General features: G+C 39.5%; 1 protein-coding gene across 1 annotated transcript; it reads right to left on the bottom strand.

Moving 5' to 3' along the window:
• Positions 1-403: 403 nt before the first annotated feature.
• Positions 404-12560, bottom strand: LOC122076953 (protein EARLY FLOWERING 5-like). The gene is made up of 9 exons (XM_042642627.1): positions 12305-12560; positions 11874-11967; positions 4017-4102; positions 2417-2466; positions 2220-2289; positions 2053-2134; positions 1549-1961; positions 941-1474; positions 404-797 (listed from the first exon to the last, which is right to left on the bottom strand). Exons 1-9 carry the CDS (start codon positions 12383-12385, stop codon positions 576-578), a joined length of 1632 nt encoding a protein of 543 aa, XP_042498561.1. The 5' UTR covers positions 12386-12560; the 3' UTR covers positions 404-575.
• Positions 12561-19042: the final 6482 nt, after the last annotated feature.

Below are 19042 nucleotides of genomic sequence, written 5' to 3'. Positions count from 1 at the left end.
ATTAACATAGACAAAGGAACCTCATGCAGAATGTCCCTAAAATCATCAATACCCTGCAAGATCACAATTCCTCGGGAGAAAATCTCTATCACTAAAAGTTGACCACTTGTTCAAACATAGCAAAATCAGAATTGAAACCATTCCACAGCTAGTATTTATCAGTTAATATGATCGTTTGGATCAGTTTATTGCAATTCATTCATGAACAGAATGACCAAGATGCCTCAATTGGTACAGCAGTTGCCTTGACATCCTCACGCAAGTGCCCAAGTAAATGCCTACTCTTCATTGTATGATTCAGTTTCTAAGTGGAGCAAGAAAAAAACCAACCCATCAATAGAGGACCAGATAAATAACCTACACTAAGCGCATGGGAAGATCGTTGGCAGTCAGAACAATGGTGTGAGAACAACTTATAATTCGAGATTCCAGAGCAGGAATATTCCAAGGAAATCATCAATATTTAGAGCAATAACTCATTCTTTGCCACGAACCCCAAAACTGTTACAAGAGCCATGGTCTTATCTCTTACAACGTGATGACAGCTAAAATTCACTGCACCAGCTCTAATAAGCTCAACCATCAAGAGCACCAAGGGCCTTCATGTCCTCCAAAAAGGCCGTGTATGAGTCATCAACGCTCTTTGTCTTTGGTGCTGCTGAAGTACTCACAAATTCTGACTTCCCAGGAACCACAGGAGCTGCTGTCCGGGGCGCGGTTGCCCCTGTTGATGAAGGTGGCTTTGGTTTCGCTTTAGGGACAGCAGTCTCTCTCCTTACTCGTACAGATGCTGGAACCTGAATTCAGACCAATATCATGTATTATTTATTAAACCAATAAAAATTCTACTGTTGGGGCTAAAACTAAAATATCAGTGACAGTCACATGCCATCAGTAGAAAAAGTGTAATGCACGACTAAATGAGGGATATTAAACGTACCATAGCTGTAAGTTCAGGGGTGTGCTGAGCCAGCGGTTTCTTCACTACAGTTGATGCTGCTGACTTGACATATGATGGCTTTGGTTGTACAGGTCTAACTGTAGTATGATCATCTTCCTGAAAAGTAGGAACAGGGCTGGGTGGAACTGATGGTCTCATCATTGGGGGTGGTCCAGGTGGTGGACCAAAAGGTGGCCTTGGAATTGGTGGAACAACCATTCCAGGAGGAACAGCTCGGTTAGGAACTGCAGAGCCAGATAGTGGTGGCCGCATATCTGGTGGAGGCGGGGGTGGTGGGAAGCGTGAAATACCCGGAGGTAATACATCAGGCTGTAATGTAGGGATTAATGCAGGCCTAGGCATACCAGTTTGCAGCCTAGGAGGAGGTGGCGGTGGGAGATTCAACTTCGAGGCATCCTTACTCCCTGTAAAGTTGCCAGTATCAGACTCGGAGTGGCCACCTTCAGGTTGATGGCTAACAAGCTTCTGAGGCAATCCAGGAGGCGGTGGAGGTGGGGGCGGCATTGCTGGCATCTGTAAGAGACACAGACCTTGTTATGATTTTCCAAGTATAAAATGTGCATTGACCTAACATAAGATAAGCTCACCCGATTAGACTCCTTAGTCTCTGTATCATGTGATGCTGCAGTTTGACCTTTTTCCCTGTCACTTGCACCCGTGCCTGGAGGAGGAGGCTGAGTGGGTCGTTGAGGTGGTGGGGGAAGTGTAGTGTTACTGGAAATTTGTTCCTTGGAAAGAGGTCCTGAAGGTGAAGGCAATGGAGGTGGCGGCAATTTTGCACCAAGGTCAGAAGCAGGCTTTGGAGGCTTGGGAGGTGGAGGTGGTACAGGCAGAGATGAAGGTACTGCACCCTCTCCAAGAACCAATTCACTGGCATCTGGTAATGGAGGAGGTGGTGGAGGCGGAGGAAGAGGTACAGGTAATTCCACATCCTCCAACTCTGACTTTGATGATGATGCTGCGCCACTTGATGAAGCTGCTGACAAAGGAATTCTAGGTCCTGAAGTTCAAAAACCAACATAGAAACTTGTAAATAATAAGAACAGAGAGAAAGTAACATCAAGACATGACAATGTACAAGGTTAACTGACCTATTGATGACTTGTACATGGGAGCCTTTCCAGGTGGTGGTGCCCCAGTAGGATTTAACGTGGGATGATAATAAACGGAGTCCTGCAGCCAGGAGCAGGTAAATATGAGCAGCAGTATGAAAAAGATTGGATATAATTATCTACTTGAATCAGGTATCGAAAGATACTTCTGGTTGTGGATGTTTTGCTCTCTCCTCTTCCTCTGCAGTTGTTCGTCTGCGAGGAGGACCCAAGTGGCTGCAAGAAAAAATAAAGCCACAGAAACAGTCTGGAAAAGTTAAAAAAAAAATAACACATCAATAAATAGTTAAATCAGCATCTGTAGAATAGAAATATACCAGAAACCATGGGAAAGCTTCTTCACCTGAACATTACTGGAGTCTCACCCTTCTCCCGCAATTTCTCTTCATATTCCTGTCAAGTGAAAAGATCACAGTGACCACCACAATATTGTATAATAAGGCAATACAAATGTAGACTCTCATTCAGCAATACTGATCAAAAGGTTTGCCATCAGGTGAGGTGGAAAAAGGGAGGGGAGATGCACTCTTTATCTCTCACCAAAATTGGCCACAAGTTTCAATATGCGGAGAAAAAAATAGGAGATAAAACACGGGCAGGAAAGAAGAGTGTGACAAACGGCCAGTCATCTTTACTTTCATCTTTTGTTTTATTTCTTTTCTCTCCAAGTAGCCAAGCCTGATTGGAGGACCAGGTCATAAGGCCAACCCCCATCAAATTAAAATATTAACTTGATATTTCGGCATTTGATCTCCAACTTTTTTCTAAGAGACTTTTGTGCTTTCTTCACTTTTCAAGCCAACCTAATCCCTCACCAATGAAAGTCAAGATCATCCGAACATGCTCTGTTGGTATAAGCAATATGGTAACCATCTAGTTGGGGGTTCTGAATCTGCGAAAAAAAGAGACCTCACATTTAATACTGGTGACAGGTCTTACAAGCAGATGGTACTTGCTGCAGGCCTATCTGATGTACTTAACAGAGCTACACCCATCCATAAGACCAGCTTATAGGACAATACCAAATATCAATAAGTAACACGAGTCTCCTGAGGATTAGGACTCGTCATACACCTGCAAGATCCCGAGAGATTACTAATGCGAAAAATCAATGTGTTGGAGTAAGCTAACCATTGGATCTCTTATATTTTCTTTTCTCCAGAACTTCTCGATTTCTTTTCAAGCAACCTGTTGACCATTCAATCACACCAGTATGAAAATTTGAAGCTATTTGCCCCATTCAACAGCCTCAAGCTCTGTTTTGATGGTGGTGCCTTGGGTAAACTGGGGGATCAGAAGGGATTTTATGGACCATGAAAGAAATATAGTTCAGGTTTTCTGTAGGTGGATATAGGTATCGGTGAGTTGATCACCACTGGATTGAAAGGCAAATTATTGAATTTCAGAATATCTATTCATCTCATGGATGGTCTGATCTGATCCTTGAGGGAAATGCGGCTTTGGGTATTAAATGGATCTTGTCTAGTCTTGACTCTTGAGGGCACATGGAGACATTCACATCTCAGAAAAAGTGGCAGGTATCTTAGTTCAGTTTGTAAAGTCAAATATATATTAATGGTCTATGATCCAACCCTTGGATACTAACCTTGGCAACTGCTTCTGGCAAGGAAATTTACAGCGCTTGTAACATAAAAACTGAAAAGCATAAATTAATGGAGTAATGCAAAAGTTCCCTGCCGTAAAAGGAGGGGGGGCAATTACCCAGTGCTGATCCCGCCTATGCAGCAGGGTCCTAGGTGGGGCGAATTTGGAATCAGTACAAACCTTTGCATTTTTGCGCAAAGTGGCGGCCCTTAAGACTCGAACCCAGGCAAATGCCCTGGCGGCTCTGACCTTTTACCATTGCTATAAACAATGCCCCCCCTAAAAGTCCCCTCTCATACCAAATGAAAATGCCTACCCATGTACAAAGTTTCATATACCTTCCTCTTCTTCAAAACAAGGTTCAGAGTGTCCTCAAGTTGTCTTTTCTTGTGCTTCCTTGCCTTGTCCAGAGCACCATCTGCTTCTGCACCAATTGACAATATGAATCAGACGCATTGGGAATAAAGAGTTTCCCAGCAAGACTATCAAACTGAATCATACAGTAAAACATAACTGTATATATATATATATATATACTAGACATATATCAAGTGAACAGCATGACAATGAAATATTAGAATCTACCAGAAAACAATTGAAGGGCACAACATATACCACTGCATATTTCATGTTTCTGTTATAACTCCAGAAATGTGTGATTACAATACATGCACACAGAACATTAAAAAAATGCAGAAGTATTTCCATGTGGTAGTCCTAATATTAACCTCATGAAAATTTTATTCGTGTGACCATCTTTGGGGTTGAGATATATATGAGATGCAATAAAGTGATTTAAGATTGAACTAAACACCAAATACATTATCGAGGTGTCTCAAAATCACAGAAATCAAACAGAACAATCATTCAGTGCTCAATTAAATTTAGCTGCAGGTTGTCGTATTAAAAACCCCAACAATATTTGAATTTTCCAGAGTCTATATATACGATGCTTTAGTTTTTAAATCTTGAATCAATCCCTTCATTTCTGACTACTTCTGCAAAAATATTAACGATTTTACACGTCTTTCAGGCTAAATCTGTGTCTCAGGTGATAGTTCACATCAATTTGCAAGGTATTACTTTGTAGCTTCAGCCTTTAGTCAAACACTACATATACCTTCAGAAATTTATTGCAACCAGTACCCTGTGAAAAGCAGATCCAAGCATGTACAATCTTCACAGCAGTTACCATGTCAAAAACCAACACCCATGTCAGTGTCATTGTTAACCTGGCTCCTTTTTAAGATAGATCCAACTCATGTCTACTCTGCAACTCTGAGACTTCGGATTTAGGTAGATTAACTTCTTTGTAGCTTGCCGACCCTACAAAACCTCGACCATATATCCTCTGATTATAAACTTTGCACATTGTAACTTGCTGAGAACTTCCAACACTAAACTCCCAATATTCTAAATTGAATCAGTATACATCTAATGTCAGTGCTTTGACCATAGATTGATCATACTAAATCATCAGTTCAGATAGCATAAAATACAGCCAAGAAGATTCGAGTCAATCTTTCATTGCAATCTCTACAAAATTCTACTTAAATGCAAACTAAACATTCAGATTTTTGCACCACATTTCCAAACAATGTTTGCCTGAAAACCTGCACAATTGTCGCACCATGCTTTCAAGAAAATCCAGAAACAACACTCTTTCAGCAGCATCTCCGGAATTACTATGCCCACGGTTAAGGCAGATTCTGTTCCAAAGCAAGTGCAGAGAAACGGAGACCCATAAAAAAAACTAGGGAAAACTACAAGATTACACACTATTGGGTTTGGGTTTACCAAATTACCCACTTATTGTTTTGGTTAACAAAAATACACAAATTAGGTTTGGGTTTACAAAACTACCCAAAACAGTATTCCTACCTCAACTAATAAAATTATATGTCCCGCGGTGTTGTCTACCAGAATGTCTATGTGGGGTAGCAGGAAATCGTCTTTTGGGCCTGCCTTGTTTAAGTCCCTAAAGTCCACACACATTCCAACTTTTCTGTTTATTTGGAATGGGAACAATGTATTGCCAACCACTCCAAATACTCAATGACTTCTAGAAAGCTTGCATTAAGCTGTTTAGTGACTTCCTCCTTGATTTTTAATATCCACTCGGGTCTCATTCGCCTTAGCTTCTGTTTCACAGGCTTCACATTTGGGCAATCCCATTTGGCATATGGTTGTTTCTCCCTCAAGTCTCTGCAATACAATTCTCAGATGCTCTGCATGATCCTTCTTGCCCTTGGAGTAAATCAAAATGTCATTAATAAAACCTATAAAGAACTTGTCCAGAAAATCATGGAACACACTCTATTCATTAGATCCATGAATGCAGCTGGTGCATAAGTTAACCCAAACGGCATGACAATAAACTCATATAGGCCATATCAGGTCCTGAACGTTGTTTTAGGTAAGTCTTCTCCCTTGATCTTTAGTTAGTGATAACCAGATCTGAGATCTCTCCTGTAGAAAATACTTGCACCCTGAAACTGATCAAATAGGTCATCTATCTTGGGTAAAGGATATAGGGGTGCAACAGGACCGGGTTGGGCTGGGTTTCTTAAAATCCTAGCCCAACCTTGAGTCCCCTTAACTGGGCCCAAACCAGCCCTGGCCCTAACCCTAACTCAAGGCCGCAAAACTTCAACCCTAGCCCTACCCTTCAGGGTTCAACCCAACCCTTACCCACCCTGATTGGCCCTAATTTTTCAGGGTCAAGCCAGGATGACCCTAACCCTGACCCTGATTGACCCTAACCTTGGTTTGCCATCAAGGGCTAGGGATACCCTAACCCTGCAAAATATGAAATAACTTAAAAATAAAAAATATTCATAATAAAGAGGAGATAAAAAATATAAAGCTACAAATTTCTTGGTAAAAAATGCAAGAGAGATCTTTTTTTTTGGTAAAAAAAGCGAGAGATCAGTGAGAAAATATATTAGGAGTTTTGAGGTGTCAATGACTCAATTTCAAATAATATATAAAATTAGGTTAAATTCAGGGTTAACATCAAGGTCACAACCAGGGTCAACATCAAGGGCAAAAATCAGGGCCGGGCCAGGCCAAAACCAAGACCAAAAGTCAAGGTAAAAAAATCAGAACCAGGTTCAGGGTGGGCTAGGCGGGCCAAAGACATCAACCCTGACCCTGACTCAGGGTCAGAAATTTCAGGGTCGGGCAGGCCTTCAGGGCCAAAAATTTTGGGTCGATACTTGTTCGGGATCAGGGCGGGCCAAGGGCGGGCCAAGGGCGGGTTCGGGCCGTTAGGGCCAAACTTGCACCCATAGGATATATGTTCTTGATTGTGACCTTGTTCAATTCTCTGTACCCAATGCACAACCTCAAAGTCCCATCTTTCTTTTTCACAAATAGTATTGGTGCTCCCCATGGAGACACGCTTGGCCTGAATACCTGATATATCCTTTCTCAAGTAGCTCCTGGAGCTGATCTTTCAATTCCGTTGGAGCCATCCAATAAGGTGCCTTAGAGATCGGCGTCATACCAAGGACTAAATCAATAGAAAATTCCATCTCCCTGTCAGGTGGTATTACAGTTTAACATTAAACAGAACTTAAGAGACAGCAGCCGAAAAAACTGAAACCAATAGCAAACAGATCTGGAACACGAATAGAAAATTCATAATATCAAACCAAGTTTCAAAGAAAACTGACCAGTGAAGCAGAGAGATAATCATTAGCAGAACTAAATGTTGAACACTAATCGCCACTGAGAGGGGGTTGAATCAATGGTGAATAAAAACTTTGAACCAAACTCGTTTGTTTCTCATCTCACTCGTCGGTGTCATTGGCACTCAACCACATGCATACATCATAACCACATCCACACATACACCACTCTACAAAAAACACATATGGCTATCACCAGCCTACATCCCATCCTCCACGTACACAAACCATCTATCAACAAATAATGTAATAATGCAAACCACAAGCACACACCGCAAGATGGAGATATATGTGGTTCAGCAGTATGCCTACAACCACGGTGCAAATGGCCTAATTTGGCCTCTATATAATGCACAATACGAATTTCTGCTGCACCCACGACGCAAGGGCACCGATCCTTGGCTTTATGTAGCACCTACTACATGGGAGATCTAACCCCCAACTATCAAGCATCCACTTGATAACTTAAGAATACCATCGCAATGGGCTAATACAAATTGCCCCAATTACAAGCTCGTAAAAATATACAAATCCCTCCCAAATATATCACAAATATTGACTTTAGGGAATTTTCCAAAACACCAAGCCTATAGTCATATACAGATCAATGGGATTTGTCATACTGGTTACCTGTGTCACCGGGTAACCTTTGGAAATGTCGTAGATTGAGCATCTACAATCAATGGAGCACACCTCCTTTTCCTTTTCCTTTTCCTTCCTTTTCCTTCCTCTTCTTCTTCTCCTTTTTTTTCTCTTCACAAACCCTTGAGATGTTTCTTGAAGAACTTCACCAAAGCTTCACATGAGGGCTTGAAACCATTAATGGAGCTTGAAGCTTGGAGAACCAGGGTTCAACCTCTTGGGAGCTTTCTCTTACTCTTCAAGAATCTTCCTCAATCTTGAGCTTACTTCAAACCCTTGAGTGTGTTCTTGAATGCACTTCACCAAATCTTCATTTGAAATCTTATATCACAAATGGAGCATATAAGATTTGGGGATTCTTGGATTACACATTAATGGAGCTTCCTTTCCTAATAAATCACTCCTCCCAAGCTCAAGGATATCTCCCATGTTTTCTCTCTTGAAGCCCTAGGTCATAGATATAATCCCCAAAAGCACATTTATGGGTGGAGCTGGTCAGACCAGTTCCAAGTATGGTAGACTAACCTTTGCTCAGTCCAAATAGCATAATTCCCTTTGTATAACTCTGATGACCCTGATTCTTTTTACATGTGAAACTAGACTCAAAATGCTACAATTTTCATCTTTTGAGCTATCTATCATTTAGCCAAACCTCGAACTGCCCTTAAAGTTAGGCCATATGCAAAACAGGATTTCTGGAAATTTTGCACAACAGATAGTGTTCAAGTCATATCTCCCTCATCTTAGCTCCAAGTTCGTTGCCATAATCAAGGATCACTAGGAGAGGCAGCTCCTGCATCCACTACATAAAGTTGGTGAGTTTTTACTTTATTCACCTCAATTCAACTTAATTGTCATTTAGTTGCTTATTCAATAGTTTGCATTGTTTTCATCATAGTATCTCAATCCCAAGTACCAATACAAGCACAAACTTGGGATGAAACAGGATCCAGTAGATACAGTTCAAGTACTGGTGGAGAAGCTTGAGCCAAATTCAAATGCTTAGTCCATTGTCAATTAAGAGGTGGGACTAGTACTTTGTTTGGTACTTAAGAACTTATGCAATTATAAATTTGGTATTGATGCTAACACTAGTACCAAACATTGAAATGGATGCAAATGAAAGCCTTCAGGGATGCCGCAGGTAGTTCCAACCGGGCAGTGGCAATTTCAGGTCCCGATACCACTACTGCTGATAGGTCTAATCACCACAATTTTCATTCATATTTAAGTATGTATCATCATTTACCGTCACTGAACAATACTCTTTAATGCTCTTATGCATCTGAATTGTGGATACTATATGGAAGGGACTCACCAAACCTGACCAATAGGAATTAAAGTGCTCTCCCAGACATGTTTCGCCACTAGATGCGAGCACAACTAGAGTGCGTTCTCCCTATACACTCCAAGAGGCAAAACCAATTGGGTGACAAGCCGCTAGAAGATTTGGTCTACGTGCATTACAATATGAGATTGTGAGATGAGCACATATACCTAGGCATGGACAATGACACATCTCCAATTGAATTGAGTGAAATCTTCCAGTTGGAAGAAGATAAGGAAGATCCCCTTTACGAGTGGATGAGGGATTGAAGTGAGCCTCTATTATATGGTGTTGGTGATGGCGATGGCGATGGCGATGATGATGATGATAGATTTACAGCCATACGCAAGGAGCACAACCAGCTGATGCAAGATCCAAACCCAAAGCCCATCAAATTCACAAGGGAAACTCAATTTGATCATGCCACACAATCAAGACCACGGTGCATGTATCAGGAGATGCTTTAATCGAGGTCCACATAGGCAATCAGACCTGAGGAGGCAACTGGGATGGGCATGGATTTATTGAGCTTGTCTGGCACAATGGAAGCCATGAATTTGGGGGAGAGTAGAGTAGCTAGGCATTGGCATGCACAAACTTTAGAGAGAACCCCAATCTAGCACATCAAAGTGATAGTCGCTTTGAGAAGCATTAGTTTAGCATCAGGTGTTAGGCATGAACCGTATGATGGATATGCTTGTGGACCATTATTCAAGAGCACCATTTTAGGATTTGGTTATAAGGGTGGCTATGGTGGTGGCCATGGTGGATCTTCTACTTCATTCACCAACATTAAACATGGGGTAGGCCAGATGCTAAGTCATCTTCTTGTATCCGGCCTAACGATTTGTGCCAGCTCCACCCAATTTCAGTCTCAATGAGCAATTCCCTAGATTGGGGTACCTCTGATATATTGATGGTGGGGCTTATAGGTGGGCAATAATGAACTTTAAGAACAATTGGGCCCAAAACATGTCATAGGATATATGTGTTGCATTTCGAGGAGTGAATACGATTTATTCAATAACATGTGGAATAAGAAACTCCACATGGAATTGAGTGATGAGTGTTGTATTATTCTATTTCCATAACCTAACAGATTTTTTTAATTGCATGTTACATTTACAATAGCTAAATTATATGTACACTCAGTGTTTATAATATGGCTAGTGTATAACATCATGTAGCATACACTAGCAAACTTGGGTCCAAACCACAAGTACCAATTTGGATATTTTATTTATTTATTTATTTATTTGGTGAAACTAGTTAATGGAATAGGTGTAAAATCTTAAAAATGGGTAACACAAAAAGATTGAGGTCAAAAGTCCATTTCTGGGCCTCGAAACTTAGGTTTCAAGTTTGGCTCTCAAAAACTCTAGGTTTCGACCTGATTTCATTCGAAACATATGAAATAGCAGTTTTGGCCAGGGTTGAATTGTTGAAACGGGCCTCGAAACCGAGATTTAGTACCTTGAGTAAACATTTGTTGTGGTGACTCAATAGACTGACTGGTGATGATTCCAGTCCAAGTCATAAGTGGTGATTCCTATAGTAATGCCCTTCTCCCCTCTTCTATCTTCTTCAGATTAGAGGTCTGATAGTTAAACTCCAAAAAAGTCCCAATTGTTTCAAAATTTCTATTTTGGAATGGGATATTTATGGAATCCTCGTGAATAGGTTAGTTCTAGTGTCTAACTTCTATAGTTGTTTATTAGATGCAGTGCGTCACTTAATTCTTTATATTTTGTTATCCCTTCCAAGATCAGAAACTCCTGGCCATTGACTGTCATTATACTTGAGAATCATTATTCCAATAGGAAACCTCAAAATCTCCAATTACACCATCGGAATTGGCCTGAAATTTTCTAGAGTCATTCCCCTATGCTGATAAGACCCTCGACCAGCTTTTTAGTGTTTTCTGGGTTGTGCTTGATAAGTTATTCCCCTACGCTTTTGATATTTGAATGTCATTAAAATAAAGCCTTCGTCCAGAGTTTCAGTTACATATGAGTTTCTAATTCTGTTCTAATGGTTTCCTCTTGAATTCTGGAAAAAAATTCCCTAATCAGTGATTCTGGTTTCGGTTGGTTTCTGGAAACCTTACCTGAGGTGGCCCAGAACCACATTAGCCATTCTACATGACAGTATGACACTAACAATGAACTTGAGTAAATGAAACCACTCCAGCTCCAAGTCAAAGCAAATAATTAAAGATACATGGGAAAAAAAAATAGTGTTCATAGAAGGATCATGAGTTGAAATATTCTGGTTTTTCTTCTAATTCTATAGAATTCCTATTTTGGCACCAAAATCATTTAGTACAAACTTCTTCATGACTAAATAATGCCCAAGAATTACAATAGAAACAAAAGTTGTTCTACTTATCTAATAATGCTAATTAAATTCCAACACATCAAAATGTTCCAAGTAGCTTCATACAACTTTCAGTTTGAAACCGATTATAGTTGGTCAAGTTGCACCTTCGGAAAATGAATGAAACAAGAAATGGCAGAAGAAGAATAATGACATACTCATCATTTCCAACTTATCAATCTGTTCCTTGATTGTTTCAGGATCCTTCTTCAAAATGCCAACTTCCCTCACTTTCTTTCTTTCTTTTTTGTTCTGTTTGACAGAGAAACAATAAAATGAGGAATGTTTGGTTTATAACGGTGATTCAAGCCATGAAGTGAACCATACAAGATATTAAGAAACCAACAAAGAATAAAGAGGTTTGAGGGCAAAAAGATATATAAACTCAAGCTCCAAGTGAGAAAAAGAATATTAGTTTCAACGTGTCTGCGTTTGAAAAACAAAAATAAGATTTCGACACATATGCTAGGGTTTTCCAGGACACGCCTAAGAATTCCACTGAAGAATACTGAGGGTGCAATAACTTAGGATTAATATAAATATGAAAGCATAATTAGTAACCCTAGAGACGAATTTGCAAGTTCTTTACCCTTTTCAACTCCTTCTTACGGAGCTCCTTCCGGTAGGCGTCCGTAGGGTTCATGACTTTCCCTCCTTTCGTCGTCTTCATCTTCGTCCAACGCTCTCCGCTTCGACGCAGAGGCCCGCGATGAACTTCTCTCTCTCTCTCTCTCTCTCTCTCTCTCTCTTCTCTGGTGGATGGGTTTATCAAAATCGGGCGACCGATCCCCAATGGGCAATACTATGTTTTTTGCTAGACAATATTTCTTCAGCGTCCGCGGGATTTTTTTTTTTTTTTTTACACTCCCCGTCTAATGTAGTTATGGGCTTACGTGAGAGGCTGGGTGTGCTTGGTATTCAAAAAATAGGAAAGAAAAAAAGTACTCTTTTTGTACAATTTTTTTATTGGGTTAAGAATTTTTGTTTGCATTTGGTATGTCTTTCACCTAAGAGAAGATTTTCCTTTCCAAATTGAAAATTCCTCTTGAAATTGTGAACTTTTTTTTTTGTTCCCTCAAAAATTTTCTTGCTAAAAACATAAGAAAATATGAAAATATAATAAGACAAAAATAAATGATTACACAATGATTTTCTTTTTCTTTTTCTTTTTTTTTTTCTTCTTTTGGTAACCAAACATACATACTCTTTTTATTTTCTCACCATTTCTTCTATTTTCTTCTCTTTTATTTTCTAGATTCTTTTTTCTTTTCTTTTCTTCTCTTATGCATGAGATTCTTTATAGTATATATGTATATATTTTTATATATAAAAATAAGTTTTAAAGCATAGTTTATAAAAAAGGTTTTAAAGCATAGTTTCATATATGTCAAGAAACGTGGAGGTGAGACCCCATGTCAAGATACTACCCAAATCCTTAGAACAATACAAGGGAGAGGAGTTGGGACAAATCAATAAACTACCCGATGAGGTGATATGAACAAGAGATTTTAACATGCTACAAAAGATGTTTTTATGCATACATGAGAACATAATGAAATTTTAAGTATATGTATTTTTGTACTAAGCGTGATTATGTCATGTTCTATCATACTGAGCTAATTTCCTTTTGGTACACCCCACTACAGTTCCATGTCTCACATATCATGTGTGACTTGACACAGAGGAAAGGTCAATTGAGGAGAGTTGAAGAAATTCATTTTTTGAGGATTAAACGTATTTTATTATATCTGGTACACAAGGTACATGATGTGCATGATTTGATTTGTATATGAGTTTGATAGATTTTATGTATATTTGATGAAATTGATTAGAGTGCGCAGCATAAGCGCGATGGATCTCGTGAATAGTAAAGGTGGGCCCATGATTAGTTGACCAATGTTTTGAGGTTTTAAAGTTGATCGGTATTTTTTATACCGTTATTTAACGGTGGCCCGCGAGGGTCTGCACCCATATCTCACCCGGATTTGGGGGCATTACACGGATACCCCTAAATGAATAAGGGTGCAAATTCGAATTTGGATTTCAACTATCCATTTACATCAATCTCATTCTCTGCAAAGTGAGGGTAAGATTGCTTAAATTATCAATAACCTTATTTTGATCATTCAATTCTTATGGTCAAATAAAACATGTAAGAAAACAAAATACTAAATGTGCATAGTGCCACATTGTACTATCAAGAGGATATACGTAAATGCATATGAATATGCGGTTGAATTTGAATATAAAATTTGGCACATGATATTTAGTGCCATTCACTAGCTAGATATCCAATAGTTATAATTTTCACATTAGTTTTCTATGTGGTATTGCAACATGTTGGTCACAGGTTCAAAACCTAGAAACAACCTCTTATGTGAATCAGGGGGTAAGGTTGTATACAACTTGCCCCTCCCAGACCTCCAGTAACGGAAGCTTCGTGCACTGGATTGCTCTTATTGTACTAAGTTTATAATTCATGGATCCTATAGTATATTGTGCAGTCAAAAAAAGACTTTTCCATTTTCTCATAGATATTTCAAGAAATGAACAATTATCTCCAAACATTTATGTTGTTAAATATACATTTTTTTGGTAGAATAAATAAAAACATTAGGAAGAGATGTATGAGCTCATTCGAACATCAGCAATGTCTTTCCTTTTCTCTATATTATCGTTTAGAGAAAAATAACATGGCAAAGAAAGACATGGTTTGTTGTGGCCACATGTCAATTTTCTGGTGTATTTACTTTTTATTGTTGGAATTTAAATTATTACAAGATTCAAATTACCTTTTGGTTTCTTGTGTCTTTTCATTTCATTTATTATATGACCTCTCATATGTTTATCTCTATGTATCCTCTATGACCTTTCATGTATTTGCAAATGACACTTAATATGGTTTCTTTACTTTTAGGACTTTGTCTCTTCATCTTTGGGGCTCTTTTACTTTGCTTTATGAGAGTCTTTCTCTTCAATTTGAGAGACCTTATCCCTTCATTTTCTTGTGAGAGATTTGAGTCTTTGGCTCTTCATTTTGAGGGACCTTACCTCTTCCTCTTCTTAAGGGATAAAAATCCTCTGCAATACCCATATCGTGTAATACTGAGCAATACCCCTTGCAAAGGTCGACACGTGGGCAAAGCATAATGAACGGCTTAGATTAATCCTCCATTTAAACAACCCCAAACCAATGGTTCTCCAGCATAAACCGAACCAGTACCAGGTATTCAAACCAAACCGGTTCAAATTTTGAATTAAAACCTGAGAGATTTCTATCTCATTCCCTCTCTCGACTCTCTCTCTCTCTCTATTACGTCTCTCTCCCTCATTGCCCTAACTCGCACGAAGCTCCCTGCTCACCAACGACTGCTCTTCTTCTTCGTTTCCAGCCACCGTCGGCAAAGATGATGCAGATCTGACATGAATTCTCATAATGGTTTTGGGGCTTAATTTTTCTAGTACTACCTATCTAGAACCACAATCACCAACAGTAACATGTTTTCCTCTATGATGTCTTCCTTCAAAAGAATAGGGAATATCATCAAGTTACCAACAATAGATTTCTAGTGTTAGAATAATTAATGAAACTGCAAGTTCAGAAGCAGCCATTGGGAACAACAAAAACTGAACCCTCTAATTGGGATTTCAAGTAGACATAGGAAAGCTGAAGTTCTCTGTTACAAAGCTAGAAAGGGTAAAGTTTCGTGCTGGTTTCTATGCTCAATTTTCCCTCCATTAGGAATCTTGACAGAACCTTATCATTTTTCAATGAAGTAGGCATAAAAATAGGAGTGCTTGAAAGCTATGGGGTAGGAACATATGACAACTTAATGACTTCATTGAGCACATTGTATGGGATTAGGTAGAATACAATGTGACTTCACTTTTATCTGATTTCATATTAAAAGCTTCATAATTTATTAGGAATGATAAGAAAAGGGCATGGCTGAATTGGAGTCCTCCCAAATAGTTGGGCTAAGACTTCATTTATTGGAGTCCTCCCAACGAGTTTCGTGCGGGGATCGACTTACCTCTCCGACAGCAGATCTGGGTCATCTTCGCAGACGATGGTTGGAAACGAATAAAAAGAGTAGTCTTTGGTGAGCAAGGAGGTTCGTGCGAGTTATGACAGTGAGAGAGAGAGAGAGAGAGAGAGAGTTGAGAGAGGGAATGGGATAGAATCTCTCAAGTTTTAATTCAAAACCTGAATCGGTTCAGTTTGAATACCTGGTTTGGTTCGGTTTAATCTAGAGAACCACTGGTTTGAGGTTGTTTCAATGGAGGATTAATTTGAGCCGTTCATTCCGCTTTGTCTACGTGTCGACCTCTGCAAGGGGTATTGCATAGTATTGCACAATATGGTTATTGCAGAGGATTTTTATACCGGGTCCCGATTGACACTGAGAAGGGGGTGAATCAGTGTGCCAAATATTTTTTTTATTTTTCAGCTGTACCCCTGATGTGGCAATCAGTATTTGCACTTCAATAGCACAGTCTATTGATGCTGCCCAGAGCTACTATGTATACTACTGACCATTATTACTGTTGTATGGAACTTACTCACATAACCTGTATTATTGCCCAGAGTTGTCTCACAAACCTCACATGGTAATCACTGTCATATACATACATAGTCGTATGCACATCCACATTGTATCACCAAGTGGTCAGGTCTACCAGATGTATACATCCATTCTGCAGCCAAGCACTCCAATCCACAATACAAATACGAGCATACATATCCACAACACAAGAAATACGTGCTTTGACCAATTACCTACATGCATGGAGTAATGCCCATTGTCAGGCTCAGTATTTACTCAATACTAATTATGACTACACCCACAACCAATGGAACACGTTCCCAGTTTCCACCCTTGACTTACAAAGGCAAGGTCTTCACCCCAATTTTATCATAATAATATAAGAAGCCACACCCATGGCAAATATGTTTAGGTACTGGTACCTACCAAGGAACATACTATCCCTATGTCCAGCACCCACTGAACACCAATTACATAGATTAGGTTGGCTTATAATAATGCTCTATAATGATATCCCAATAGTATAGGTCGATGGCAATATAGCCTAGCTAGGCATACAATGGATATACAGTAAATCAAAAGCGCAAGTCAATGAGTGTAGAATAGCGTACAACCCTGTAATGTCTCTAATCACTAATTTTCGAAGATCGGATCAAGAACTCTAATGGTCCACTAGAATCTTCAATCTCCCTTAAGTTAATGAAGAAATTAGAATCTTCAAGTACACTGTAGAACCCGAATCAGTCTGTGTCTGAAACACTCTGACAGTGAGTGTGTATGATACAAATACTTTCCCTCTTGTTTTCCTCTCTTTCTTTTCTTTTCTTTTCCTTCCTTCCTTTCCTTTCCTTTCTTTTTTCCTTTCCTCCTTTGTGGAAGCTCACCCTAGCTTTATCAAGGCACACCACTTCACCTCTTCTCTCTTCTTTCTTTCTATTTCCTCTCTTCCTTTTTTAGAGCTCTAATGGCTCAACAATGGCTCACACAAGCATGTATGGGCTTCTTCTCTGTTTTCCCTTTATTCTTCCTCCTTCTTTTTTCTCTTCCCTTTTCTTGGCTACCACTAATGAAACTTGCTGCCTTGGCTTCCAGCAGCTTCCCAAGTCTCTAATGGAGGCTATGGAACAAGTGCAAGAGATTATAGGTTTTGCATTCAAAGCCTAAGCCTTATTTGAGCTTCAACTCAAATATTCGGCCACCTCTGCAACTCTCCTCTTCATTTTCTTACCTTAGGCATGTATATCTCGGAGAGATGCTCCAACTTGAATCACTCAAATCGAAATTAGGATGAGGGAGATATAGCCCTTTGAAGTTGGGCTAACCAGAAAGTCAGAAATGGAATATTCGAATGAGCGGCGTAGGCTACACCGGTGGCTCGCGCAATAGGGGCGCAAATCTAGCTGTAGATCTCATCAAAGAGGACCTAATAATCTGAGCCGTTAGATTCCAATAACGGATAGTGAACATGAACCGTAGATCTAGGATCAGATGACGTCATTAGTCAATGCTTGCGTCAACGATCAGAAGCATTGTCGACATCCTATTGGCTCGATCAGCACGATTCACGGTGGATTGTCGGCTACGTCTCATAAAGTAAATGTGGCTTTCCAGCCCTTCGATTGAGATCTTTAGATCAGGTTTAAATCAGATCTCATGAGATCATTGGAAACAACACCTATCAATGCCACTTTTTGCATGTGCGTAACACCGTAGTAACTTGATCCTATGAAGCGCCATCATATGGTTCTTGATAAATCCAACCAATGGAAAACCTCGCGCAAGCATATTAAGCGTCCGATCTAGCACCAATTCGTGAGCACTCTTAGATGGGAATCAAGCCTACGTGGCTTACTCTGAGCCGTCAATTAAGGATCTTACTGATTCTTTTAAATAGCAGTTAAGCCCCTACTCCCATAAACTTCAATGCCATAAACTCCTTATCAACTCAGACCTTCAAGATATTAAAATTACACAAAGGCCCTGAAATTTCAAAAATAAATTCTGGAAAATCCACCCATCACCGAGAGTAGCTGTTGATTTTTTGTTCAGATTTTCAAACTAGCTTCACGGAAACATATATAACTTTTTCATATGATAACCGATTGAGATGAAACAAAGTGCGTTGGAACCGTGACTGGATGCTTGACAACTTTTCAGGAGAACCAATCACCTGACTCAATCATGTAAAATGACCAAAATGCCCCATACCTTTCCAATGACGCATCTTCCTCAACCATGTAAAATTGGAATGCGATGAAATCAGAACCGTTGAAAAGATATGATTTTTGTCGTATCGTTACATGGAGAACACTTCTTTTAAAAAAATTCATCTTCAATGCCGAAATTACCCTCAACTACCACAAATGCCGTAACTTCTTCATATGATATCAGAATGCGACGAAATCAAATGCACTGGACTAGATAAATTACAATCTATTTTTTTCATGAAGAAATGGTCTTCCAAAAATGTCATTCTCACTACAAAAAATTCCCCCGAGTGTAAATATGCTAATTTTGTCAATTTTGATCCAGAAATCTGCACCACATAGTAAGGATGTATCAAACCACTCCATGCATACCAAGTGGTTCAGTTATCTCATTGGTAATACTGGACTTTGTCATGTCATCATTTCCATCCACATCACCCAAACTGGCCACGCCATCACCGCCATGTGGCCAGGTTGCCAACAAGGACAACCATACAACAACATTTTATCCCTTATTGAGAGACTTTGCCTCTTCATGTCTTTGCTTAAAGTCTATTTTCCTCTATAAATAGA

The sequence above is a fragment of the Macadamia integrifolia genome, chromosome 4, assembly GCF_013358625.1.
Source record: "Macadamia integrifolia cultivar HAES 741 chromosome 4, SCU_Mint_v3, whole genome shotgun sequence".
NCBI lineage: Eukaryota > Viridiplantae > Streptophyta > Magnoliopsida > Proteales > Proteaceae > Macadamia > Macadamia integrifolia.
The sequence above is the reverse complement of the archived record's forward strand: the minus strand, read 5'-3'. Positions and strand labels throughout refer to the sequence as shown.

What these genes read in the sequence shown, in the direction of transcription:
- LOC122076953 (XM_042642627.1), bottom strand. Translation starts at nt 12,385, where the DNA reads ATGAAGACGACGAAAGGAGGGAAAGTCATGAACCCTACGGACGCCTAC. An exon ending in GAGACTCCAGTAATGTTCAG is followed by an intron (nt 2,290 to 2,416) that starts GTGAAGAAGCTT and finishes TTTTTCTTGCAG; the next exon opens with CCACTTGGGTCCTCCTCGCA. An exon ending in AGACTAAGGAGTCTAATCGG is followed by an intron (nt 1,475 to 1,548) that starts GTGAGCTTATCT and finishes TGTCTCTTACAG; the next exon opens with ATGCCAGCAATGCCGCCCCC.